The sequence below is a fragment of the Aotus nancymaae genome, unplaced genomic scaffold (genome assembly GCF_030222135.1).
Source record: "Aotus nancymaae isolate 86718 unplaced genomic scaffold, 86718_ANA_hifiasm-v0.15.2.pri h1tg000040l, whole genome shotgun sequence".
Classification (NCBI taxonomy): Eukaryota; Metazoa; Chordata; class Mammalia; order Primates; family Aotidae; genus Aotus; species Aotus nancymaae.
The window spans coordinates 15,164,202-15,177,216 of NW_026988454.1; the positions used below are offsets into that span (position 1 = coordinate 15,164,202).

The 13,015-nt window shown below is 36.4% G+C and overlaps 1 protein-coding gene across 4 annotated transcripts in view; it reads left to right on the forward strand.

Annotated features, from left to right (window-relative positions):
• The window catches only part of LOC105717162 (UPF0764 protein C16orf89-like), a 145,986-nt gene that overhangs the window by 51,787 nt on the left and 81,184 nt on the right, over positions 1-13,015 (forward strand). For 2 of the 4 annotated variants that reach the window (XR_001107460.2, XR_010336583.1), the window contains one exon: positions 4,699-9,110. Coding sequence is in view for 1 of the 4 variants with exons in the window: in XM_064360544.1 (XP_064216614.1) it covers positions 4,699-4,841 (143 nt within the window). In the remaining 3 variants the exon portion in view is untranslated. Of the gene's footprint in view, positions 1-4,698; positions 9,111-13,015 lie in introns of those variants that run through there. The other 2 variants (XR_010336582.1, XM_064360544.1) reach the window with 2 other exon arrangements.

Here is a 13,015-nt window from a genome sequence, read left to right on the forward strand (position 1 = left end):
TTCCCAATGCTCTTTTACATACACTGTGTCAAATGATCCAAAAAAAATTTGTCAGACTGTATACCTTAAGAAATCTAATTATCTTTTCTTTTTAAAGGTTTTCTTCATCATTTTTTATACTCCTTTGGATAATGTAGAATTAGTTTTTTACCCTCACCCCCAACACATACACATACTCAAACCACTTTTGATTATTTCTGATTCAATCACTTGACAGGTGGGTTCAAAGAATTAGTTGAAAAGCATTTATATAGTACTTTGATAAATACTTCACTTCTATTTGTGGATTTTTAACTAAAGGTAGCCTAGTACACATTCAATCAGAGTTAAAGGTGAAAATGAAGCCACATGAAAAATGTCCTACACAACAGAGTGAAATGCTATTTTGCCTTTTATTTTAAAGAATTTCTGGCATGTGTATTATTTTTATATTTTGTTTGTAAGTTTCATAAGGAAGAATAGCTTTACAGTCCTCCTTCTACTTGAAGATGTTAGCATCTATTTGCTTCATTCAAAGTCAGACTGATCCAGTAAAAGAATATCCTGCTATGCTTAATCATATTTTCTAATCCAGTTACCAGAAAAATTAAATGAATTAAATTTCAAAATGTCTGGAAATTTGTTTCCCAGTTGACAGCTCTGACTTAAGCCAGAGTTCCTGTGGCTTAATTCCAGGAAATCTTTTTTTACCTGATTATTACAAACTAGAGGTTGAAGTGGTTCTCATATGGAATTTTTTACCCTTATCTCTTCATCACCCAATTCTTAGTGAACCAATTTTATTTAAGAGCAGCAACAGCAAAGCAATTTAATTGAGGGTCACAGACAAATCACTGCTGAATGATAAGAAGAAAAAATTTAAACAAAAAAGATGTAAAGCTGATTATTATTTGGCCTAAGCAAGCACTTAGCATTCACAAAGAGTAACTATAGTACCTTTTCCCAATAGAAAAGACAATTGCTTCTATTATAATAATAATAAACTAAAATAAAAAGAAATAATTCAATTTCATTACCTCTGAATAAAAGTAACTCAATCAAAGAACTGCATTTTCCCTTATGCATTTAAACTAAAAGCAAAACAATTTCAACATGGGATCATAGCACCATCTGCAGGTTTGAAATTTTAATTCAGAGATTTTATAAAATTGTGTTTCTTTTCTTTTCTTTCAAGGAAATTAATTGTAAACCAGAGGCCCTTTAACTGGCTTAATGTATGGATGCTTCCAGAAAAAATAAACATAAGAAAAAGTACTGCAATTGAATTTATCCTGAATTCTCGGTTACCATAAAACTTAGTAAATAAATCAAAAAATGCAAATGTGAAATCACTGCTTAAATCTGTCTTTTCCGTACTTTGACATATTCTTCTATAATTTGCCTACATTTCTGGAAAAGTTTATTTTTGCCTTAGGTCTTCTCAGTAAAGTGATGTTTGTAATAAGGGGAACGATCATTCATTTATTTGTAGAAAAGTCTTCAAGATCCTCCTTTTACAAACAGGTAAACTTATCTCTAGAAAGTTTAAGTGATTTTTTTTCCACTCAGGTGGTTAATAATAAATATGAAATATTTAAACGAACAGAAGATAGACTGTCTGATTTTGAGTCAGCATTCTTTCCATTTAGAATTAGTTATATCTGTAATTGTTGCTATCACCATTTTGATGCTAGCAGTTCAGATATGGAAATTGACAACTCATAAAAATATTGGCATCTCCTCTCCCCTTTTTTTCCCCGACAGAACCAAGAGCAGGAAAATAAAACTGGATTCTAAACTCAAACATGCTGGATGCAAAAAAATTAGATGGAAGGGATTTTCAAGCTCAGGATATTAGCGGAAATCAAAATTTGCCCATGTTTTTCTTTAGTGCAAAATACTAATAGAGTGCCCACATTCTTATTATGGACTAAATGCCTAAGCTTGTGCTCTTCTGCCTCTTCGTGTGATGGTTTTCCCTGTCTAATTCACTCTATGTCACCTCCAGTCCTGAGAGCTAGCCAATGTCTACCGTGGTAATCCTGAGTGGGTAAGTCTAGATCAGAGGTCTGGAAACTACAGGCTGTGAGCTAAGTAGGCTGACATCTCTGTTTTTCATTTTTTTGTTGTTTGTTTTTGTTTGTTTTTATGTCTCTTAAGCTAAGAATGGTGTTCATGTATTTTTAAATGGTTAAAAAAATTAAATGAACTTTTTATGACATGACAATTATATGTTATTTATTTTATTTTATTATTTTACTTTAAGACGAAGTCTCATGCACTCTGTCGTGCAGGCTGGAGTGCAGTGGTGCAATCTTGGTTCACTGCAACCTCTGCCTCCTGGATTCAAGCAATTCTCGTGCCTCAGTCCCCATAGTAGCTGGGATCACAGGTGCGCACCTCCAGGCTTTGGTCTGGAACTTCTGAGCTCAAGTGATCTGCCAGCCTCAGACTCCCAAAGTGCTGGGATCACAGGTGTGAGTGTCCTCGCCGGGCCAAAACTTATACGTAATTTAAATGTCAGTGCCCAGAAAGTTTTATTGGAACATAAAAAGTTCATCATATATGTATTCTCTATAGCTGCTTTTGTGCTACAATGGCAAGGTTGAATAGTTGCAACAAACTGCACAGCTCTCAAAGGTGAAAATATTTACTATTTCATCTTTCACAAAAAAAGTTTCTCAGTTCCCTAGATCCTCCTGTTTGGCAGATATTTAGAATGACATGTTTGCTTTAATGTTCTTTAGCCCAATATCTTTCAATAACTTGTATTAGTAAATATATATTTGTGTATATATATTTTATATACCTAATGTATAATGTATTATGTGTTGTATATATACATGTATATGCAATATATTCTATACAATATATAATACATATATATTCATGTATATATCTATAAAATATGTAATATATACATACATTTTATATACATGTATACTTTTGCTAAAAGTCTACATTTGCATAAGATGTATATACATATGTATATTGGTATAGCATATTAAAATTTTATATTTAAAGCATATATATTAGAGTATATATAAACACTTTCAATTCTTTTAGAAAATTTGAATTTATTTTCAGGATTTTGTATTCTTGTCATATCAGTGATTTGAAGAAAATAATGTTACGATACAGGTCAACTTTTTCTTTAAAATTACCTATTCGAGCTCATTCTGGAATCTAAAAATATATCAGCAAATATAATGCAAAACAAGTAATTACCTAGATGGTATGATTGAGGACAACTTCTCCCTTAATTTCAAAACCTCATTATCTGTCTCACTTACTGATGTTGAGAAGTTTAGAGAAAATTACTCCTTTGTCTCAGAATTTTCTTGCTTCAAATCAAATTACATGTAGAATGAACAATGTGTAAGTGCTGCAAGTCATCTGAACTTTAGTAGGGTTGTAGTTATCAGATTATTTTCTGAAAATGTATTTCAAAAATAAGGCTATAGAGAAATCACAGGAACACAAAATATCAGAATGTGAAAGTTGAAAAATAGAGCATTAAAAATTTTAAAACCAATTGTATCCACTGCACCATGTCAACTGTTACATATGTGTTTCCCCAACACATAGAGTGGTCCCTCCTTATCTATAGTTTCTCATTGCTTGATTTCAGTTGTCCATGGTCAACAGCAGTCTGAAAATACTAATGGAAAATTCCAGAAATAAACCATGTATTCATTTTAAATTGTGTGCCATTCCAAATAGCATGATGAAATCTTCTGCCATCCTGCCCAGTCCAGCCTGGGATGTGAATCATCCCTTTGTCCAGCATATCTATGCTGTCTTTGCTACCTCCCAGGTAGTCACTTGGTCAGTTTGTTGACAGATGGAAAATACATGGTTTATATAGGGTTAGGTGCTATCAGTGGTTTCGAGCATCTGCCCAGGGTGTTGGGGGATGACTACATACATTCCGTGTAACCAGCCTTTAACTTGATCACCCCCTCTGTTTACTGTGTGGATCAAATGAAAAACAACCATGTCTAATTTCTGGCTTTTCACCTTAAGAAAGCTGCAGTCTAGATGTTAGAATGAAGATTTGGCAAGAATATTTTCTGAGTGAGTTCTCATGGCTCTTCTACCACTACATCTATTCTCCATAGGCCAGGGAAGAGCCTCAGACACAGGGAAGCTGGTGCGAGTTTATGGTAGAGTGGAAGGGGTGGATGACAGGACCCTGTGTTATTAAGTGTAGGGACTAAACAATACAGGTTAACTTGGCTTCATTTCACATCTGATTGACATAAAACACAGCAAATCATAGAGAAACACTCTGGATAATGGTATGGGAGACAAACTGGATGACAAAGTCTGCACACCCTGCTTGGGAAAACCCTAAATGCCATCCAGGGAACAAAGAACAGAAAGGGCCTAGCAAGGCATAGCCTTTAAACAACTTACCAAGAGCCAAGGTGGGTGTCCACACCCAGGGACCAGATGTCACTGCATGTTTCCATGGATGACAGCCAGGCCCAGATTATCCCCAAAGTGCCCAGGGGAAGCCTCCCAGATTTCATGTTGCTCTATCCTCCCGCAGAACCTTAGATGCTACTCAGAGAGAAAAGAGGAGACAAATCCTCTTCTCAAATCTGGAAAGACAACATTTGAAATGACAGAAAATCTGAAATGACAGAATTTTAAATCTGAAAATCATTGCCTTTACCTAAAAATGATTAAGTTAAACTTTTTTTTCTCCCCTAGACTTGGAGTCTCTCACCCAGGCTGAAGTGCAGTGGCGCAACTGCAGCACACAGCAGCCTCCGTCTCCTGAGCTCAAGCGATCCTCCTGCCTCAGCCTCCCATGTTGCCAAGATTACAGGTGTGAGCCACTGCACTTGGCAGAGGTAAACATTTTTCAAAATGAATTTTTGTGTTCATTATACTCTGTGGCCTGTGAAAATATATGCTCACTTTTACTTTACAAATAGCCTTGTATTTTGTATGGTCATGGTTTGCCTGGGCAGCCTGCCAGGGACCCCATATTCTACTTAGTGTTAAAACCAGTTTCAAAGAGGCCCTGGGACCGAAGCTTGGTAACTTTGATTTCCGTCCTAGCGTGGAGCACAGGGGCAGGTTGGAGGCCTGCCCTGACCCTGACAGCCACGTGTCTACCTCCCTCTCTTTGTTCTTCAGTTGTTTCAGCTGGTCTCCAGCTTTGCCATCTGGTTCCTCACTGTCGGCTTCTCCAACCCATTCCTTGGCCCTGAAGCTGAGCCTGTTTCTTCCACTTTGCCTCAGCCGTAGAGGGCCTCCCAGGAGCCCTGAATTTGGTTTACTCTTGGGAGAGATCTGATGCCACAGGCTCTCCCTGCAGCTGCCATCTCTGCTGGACATCCTCTCTGCTCTTTTCCACCATTTCTGTTTCCATGAAGGCTGACCTTTATGTGTAGGAGATTGGTCAGAGTGGTGGGAGAAGCTATAGGGAAGGGAGCAGGCCTTCTGAAAGGTGGGAGGGCTCTGCATAGCTTCGGGAGAGAATAAGCTGAAGGCAGCTGTTCTCTTACCCTGAGAGAGAGGGCAAAGAATGGGTACAAGGACGTGTAGAGGAATTTATCTTAAATAGGCTTGTTTACTTAGGTTGTCCTGAAACTGACCCTTGATCTTCTGTGACTGCTCCCTAAAAGGGGGAACAATAACGTTAATTACCCACGGATTGTGTTGGCTCCAGCTGTTCGAGGCTGCTCTCTTCTTTGGCCACTCGTGCCAGGTAGCCCCCTAGCTGCTCTTACACTGCATACTTGTGTCTGAGCGCTCCTTTCATCCGATGCTTGGCCAGGGTCTGCAGGACGGACCCAGCATTTACGTACTACATTGTCCACACCGTGGTTTTCTGGCTGCTGGCTGGGCTCAGCAGAAGAGAGGTGTTGGTTGTAAACAAAAGGACTGAAGAGGAGAGAAAGAGAGCTCTGGGTATTTATTCCCCTAGGACATGGCTTGAAAGAGGCTACATTCCTCCCCCAAGATCCAGTTTCTGCAGGGTGGCCTCTGTCCTGCAGCCTTAGAGGGGCCATCGGCTCCCTGCTGGCTCGTTCATGGATTCCTCACCACCTCACTACTTCTACCTCTTTATGAAACTCTCCTCAGTTCACCTTAGGAAAGAGCTATGAGTCCTTTCCAGACCCTTCCTGGTGTACTCGCAATCTCATACCCAACATTTAATTTTAGGATTGGATAGCTTCAGAAGGCCTGAACGTTTTAAAATTTTTAGTATTTTTCATTTGAGTTGGGAGAATTCTTAACATAATCAAAGTGGGAGCTTGGAGGAAGGGCACCCTAGCCCTGGGCAGTTCTGTCCAATTGGTGAACAATTGATTTTTGAAGATTGTGGCTGCAACACAAATACATTAGAAGTGCATTCAGGCCCGTGACGCTCCTCAAGTCCCTCCAGGAAAAGAGGCTGGTCCATTGCTGACACAACTCCAGAGAAAAGGTCAATGTGCTGCCAGAAGCCAGACACCAAACCCTAACGGGCACTTTGTGAGGGGTTGCAGAGTAGCCCTAGGAAGGAGACTTGGGCAAACTGGGCTCCTGCCTCTCCAGGGTGGCTGGCGCCCAGCCCTCAGGAAAGAGACTCTCCCTGTCAAGGAAACAGGAGCTGCAGCTATTTGATAAGCTTTTAAAATCACCATTCTTCTTAATCATCATTCTAATATCCTGTATCTGTAGTCACCATTCTTCTTAATCATCATTCTAATATCTGTATCTGTAGTACTTCCAAGTCTGGAACACTGATGTCCTCATTTCTGACTCATAAAACCAACATTTTCAGCTCGAAAGAATTTAGGATAATTTAGTCCTGTCACTTTGTTTTGAGAAACTTCAAACTGAAAAGAGACAAGTGACTTCCAATGAGTAGCGTAGCTGAGATCTGGACCTTTCTCCTTTCTCTTCAAGTGGGTTGTGAGGCCAGCAAATTCAAAACCCACAGAATAGAGAATGAAGAGTGGGGAGGGTGGCGTGGTTGCCTTGCTGCTGTGGGCCTCTGGAATTACCAGGATGCTTGAGCAATGTGTGGTGATGATGTTAACAGGCAGTTCAATCCAGTGATTTACGCTTGCTTAGAAATAGTTCCTATCCCCAAATGACAACCAAAAGAAACGTTGATGAGATGCATCCTAACCGGGAAAAGCTTCCTAGGTCCACACTTCTTTCTGTGCCTGCAGTGCCTCTAGGGAGTCTCAAATACCACACAAAGGCCAGGCACAGGGGCTTGTGCCTATGATCCCAACATTTTGGGAGGCTGAGGTGGGTGGATCACTTGAGGGCAGGAGTTTGAAGCCAGCCTGGTCAACATGGCATAACCCTGTCTCTACTAAAAATACAAAAATCAGCTGGGTGTGGTGGCACCACCTGTGATCCCAGCTACATGGGAGACTGAAGCAGGAGAATCAAGTGACAATTGCTTGAACCTAAAAGGCGGAGATTGCAGTTAGCCGAGGTCATGCCACTGCACTCCAACCAGGGTGACAGAGTGAGATTCTGTCTCAGGAAACAAAAAAAGAGAAAGAAAGAAGTTTGAAATACCGTGCAGGGAAAGAGAGAAAGTGGCTTTTTCTTTCAAAACAGTGCTGAGCCTAAGTATTAAACAGAAAAGGCACAGGGTGCTTCTCTCTTCTTGCATTCACAAGGACTATTCTTGGCATTTTTCTTAATAAGGAAATGAGAAACACTGTGAGAGTCATGAGAGTTTCTAGAAACAGATACCAATGACCTCTGCCTCTGAAAATCATACTTATGCGTATAAACAGGTATCAATGACCTCTGCCTCTGACAATCATACTTACACATATACAATCATACATTACATGTGATGAGGGAAATCAATGTGGGATTCCAAGTTCTTTGGATGACAAAACAGAGGATCCACTAAAGAAGGACTGGCCTCCATTCTCCCTCTCCTGTGCAATTCTGCAGACTCAAATAGGGTTCCTCTAGCTCCAACCTGTTTCCTTCCAAGCTCTTTTCCATAATGCTGCTAAAGTGATCTTTCCCCAAAATGTCTCTCTGATCACATCATTTCCTTGCTTGAAATCTTTCTATGGTTCCCCATTGCTCTTGAAGGAAACAGGCTTGCAAGCCTGGATCACACTATTCTTATCAATGAGCCCTCATTGCCCCTCCCCATCCAGCCACGATCTATTCTCAGCCACTCGGAACAACTTTCAGGTTCTCAGAAGTACCGTATTCTCTCATGTCTCTGGCTTTTCACACATCCCATTTCCTTCCTCGGAAACACCCACTCCAATCTCTTTTTATCCTTTGGGTCTCTGCTTACAGTAGAATATTTTTTTCCAGAAAGACTGTAACCTGTTCTCCCATCAAATTTGGGTGAGGTGCTGTGCTTTTGGGCTGTTTAACCCCATATTTCCCCCAGCCTAACACTGAGCATGTTGGGTCACTACAGTGTATGGCATTTCCTCCATCACCAGACAATTTCACTATGGAAAAGCGTGGCGCTGTCACATAATAGGTGCTCGGTAACTATTTCAGATAAGCCAATGAATGAGACTGAAATTGTACTTATTTCAACTCCATTTGGTTTGGACCTTGAGTCTTTTAAAAAAAAATTATTATTTTAGTTTTCAGTTCTTTTGGTCCAATGTTCAATATATCTTTCCTATCCTCAAATAAAACTTAGTCTTAGTACAGGATGGCTATTACTCAAATCCCACCAGCTTTGTTTTTCCAGATTTCTCAGCCATGTCTACTGTTTTCTAGAGCTAAGTTTCATTGAATGATAATTGGTTTTTTAGTCCTTTAGGTCATCCAAATAATGCTTGATTCGTATATTGGGATGTATTTTTAAATGCATAAATGATGGTCCATGTCTTGTTAAAAATAAAAATAGTGTAGCTTCACAACAGAAAAGGGAATATTTTCTATAAAAATCATACAGTTTTTATGTCTATGATTCATTACCCCTTTAGAATTCATTTCCAGCCTTGCTTTTATTGCATTTTATCTATATTTTTGTGATAATATTTTCTACAGTACACTTAAAGAATCAGTTGATTTATTTATGCCGCTTATTGAAACTGTCTTATGTGTCATTATATACCCAACACCTGGTACATTATAAGTTGCCCCCGAATGAGTGCTGATCAAAATAAATATTCAAAGATGGAAAAGTGGGAAGACTTTTTTGTTTATTTTTGCAGCCAGTATGACTTAATCTTAATGTTGAATCTTCTCCTTTTGCTGAAGCAAAAAGAAAACAATCTGGAAATATTCTTTTTTTTTTTTTTTTTTTTTTTGAGACGGAGTTTCGCTCTCGTTACCCAGGCTGGAGTGCAATGGCGCGATCTTCGCTCACTGCAACCTCCGCCTCCTGGGTTCAGGCAATTCTCCTGCCTCGGTTCAGGCAATTCTCCTGCCTCGGTTCCAATTAATGTTTTTAACTTTAAAGCCTCTAGAGTAGTTCCGGGATCTAAAATCTTTACTTCACTCAAAAGAAAAGGGGGTTCTATTTAGACTGTTTAAGTTTTTCTTAGCATGAATGGGCATATTAGATGTCAAAACTTCTTAGTCACTTTACCTAGACTGGAAACATTGCCAATGATGGGATTTATTTTTTTTAATTTGTTCTATGAAATAACTTCAAGTCAATGTATCAAACTAGGAAAAAATTATTCAGCAATTCACATTGTTCTTAGAACTTGGTATACTTATCCCACCCTTCTCCGTTTCTATAGCTCATATACATTTATCACAGTAAATAAAAGGTGGCTGGGGTTTTCCCAAAACTCCTCTCTAATCTTTGTTAACTATCTTTACAAACTTAACCTTTAAAGACCTTTCAAAATTAACTTTGTATTTCTAAAATTATTCTTGTTGAGAATGTGCTTATGGTGAAAGAAAGTATATGTATAAATCAATATAACTAAATATGCTGTAAATTTTTATGTAAAAATTAGTTTTTCAAAAGTAAAAAATATTTGTCCTCTTGTTCTCACTTCCTGGTAAGACAGCTCCATCTAAAAATGATTTCCTCTGGGAGATGTGTACTTGTTTAAAACAAACTGGAGCCTCTTTTGGAAGAGAGTAACTTACGGAAACGACGTCAACTAATTATGCATTTATGTCAAATGTATACTTTAATTTCCATCACTTCATAAAAGTTAGAACTATTTTATTACTTCTTATTTTTCAAGTTTAGATTTCTAGTTTTGTACAATGTCTACTTTTGATTAGTTAAGGCTCTTTTGACAGTTTGTCAAAAATTCTATATGATTAAATTCTATATGATTAAACAATAAGAAAAGAAGCAAATTTCTAAGCATTTTTAGGATGTGAAGTGGAAGTTATCATGCTTTTGTGATAAGGAAAATAATTATAATATTTCAGAAGGGGTCTTTATTTTTATTTTGTTTTATTTTGTTTCTTATTCTGAGTCAAGAATCCTAAAGAGAAAGAAACTTGGAAGTGAATATAAACACCTTCCTCAAATTGGATTCAATTTTCATCAAACCAAAGAGGTACATACAAATAAATGAAACTGCCTGACAACTTAGTATTTTTTAAAACATAGAATTGAATATTTACCAAGTTTATGACATTAAAAAATTTTTTAAATTTCAAGTAAAATAAAAAATTGCAAAGGAAGTTATGGGCTTACTTGAATACATGCACATGTAAAACTTCTATCTGTTTAAAAATATTAAATTTGTTTTTTTTTTTTTTTTACCTTTTTAAATTTTACTTTAAGTTCCAGGGTACATGTGCAGATCTTGCAGGATTTTAAATTGAAAAAGATACTGAGGGAATCCTTGAAGAAAATATGACAGAAAGTTAATATTTTTCCTACCCTAAAGCATTCATTACAAATTGGTAATAAATATTAAATGCCTAAAAAAAAGAATAGAAAATTCATGCAATAAAACTTAAAATGATCAATTAATATAGTAAAATGTTCCGTTGTAAATCATCACCTTTCATCAAAATGAAAGAAGCTTAAGTTAAAATGATAGAAACTCTCATCCTGCAAAATTTTTAAATTCTCTTTATTCATTCTTCATTGGTGATGTGATACATCAATCTATATCAAAATCATTAAAAATATTCACAATTTAAACCAATGATTCTACCTCTAGAAAACTATACTAATGAAGTAATAAAAATAATCCTAAAATTTAAAAATACAAAAATATTTAGAATAGTTTTTTTAATAGTGAAAAGGTATACTATTGATTGTAGATTAAATTTCTTTAAAAATTCTAAAAACTACTTATTGTAGACTATTTTAATAAATTATAATCTCCAATCAATATAAAATAATGTAGTCATTTTTTTTTGAAGGAAACTCTTTGGCAATGAAGAAACCACTTCCAGTATTAAGTGTAAAGAGAAATATAAAATTCCCAACATAATTTTATTTTTTTAAAAAGTATCCTTTGTGTATTGAAAAAGGTCTAAAAATAAACCCCAAAAATGTTAATAGGAGCTGTAGGTTGGATGAAACCATTGATAATATTTTCTTTTTTTAATTCTTTTCTCTATTTTTTAAATTGTTATTACTGATTTTGAGCTGCTTTTAATTGAAATACCTTTGTTTCTAAAAGACTAGAAAAACTGTAATTGTGCCTTATATTTAAAATTTTGTGATGCATTATATATTTTTTATCAACATGGCTTTAAAAACAAAACTAAATTTTGTTCTGACATGTTAATTACATTTTTTTCTTTCACCATTAAAATGGTAATGTCTCACACGTTAGTACAAACTTCTGAATACTCAGCAAATGGTAGCTAAGTTTGCTAATCCGTCTAGGTTATTTATTTTGTTTCTTTTAAGCACATACTATGTGCTGGGAAACACTGTAAACTTAAGGATTAATTTGCACTATCTCATTTGATCTCAACAACCCTACGAAGTAAGCATTATTCACTCCATATTCAGAAGGGAAAAAAACGATATAAAGAAGTTAATTAACTGGCACACTGTCACCCAGTTAATGAGTGGAGGAGCCAGTATTTGAAAGCTAGGAATTGCATTAATGGCTAGTGAAAGCCTGAAAACCTCTAGTGAAAACATAAGAACTTGGCAAGGAATTGGCAAAATCCACTAGAAGATAAAAATCACAATATTAAGGAAAGAACAACAAAATGTTTGTAATTTCATATAACTATTTCCATTTTCTCCATATTTTCTTTCACAAGTATACATTTTAATTGCTGAAATTATAATAGATGTTAAACATATGTCTATAATAGATGTTCAACATGCCTATATATGATGTTAAATATATGTCTATAATAGTTGTTAATGCTGTTTTTCTTTACATTCAGCCAGACATTTTCCATGCCTTTACAGAATTTTTATAATTATTTATATTTGTGTTTATATAGCTGTCTTTATATCCCTTAATGTAAGACCTCTGGTTTTCCTCACTAATGTTTTCTTATTTTCTGTTACAAATAAAGATACTCTAGTTGTCTTCATGAATATGGCTTTTTGCTTTCCTTAAATTATTTGATTGGGATAAGTTCCTAGAAATAGACTTCCTATGTCAACTGGTGCAAACAGTCATAAAGCTGACTGGCAGAATTGAGAGGGGAAAATAAATCACTTAAATAAACTCTTAATTTTGTACAAGTGAAACAATACTTCCTACACTTCAACAGTCACTGGCTCAATGAAGAGGTACAGCTATTATATTAGCTGCTCTGGATGCCTCTGAATTGTGAAACATTAAATGAAATATGCATTCTACCAGGTCTTGACTGAGTAGTTACTTATTTCTAGTAGAAAATAAGAGAGGTTTATTCTTTCTTTCACAATAACTTTCACTTTTATGACAATAGCATTTGGAATAAAATAGATGATGCCTTGTTCCTCTCCTAGATCCCTTTCACAGTGAGTAGAGAGTGAACATTCCTTCATAAACAAACAGTACGATAGCATTATTGCACATAAAGGGAGCATAATGTAATGGCTAAGACAGGTGCTTTGGAGCAGCACTGCCCTGGCTTGAATCCCAGCTCCACCACATAAATACAGTATATGACCTTATGCAAGTTA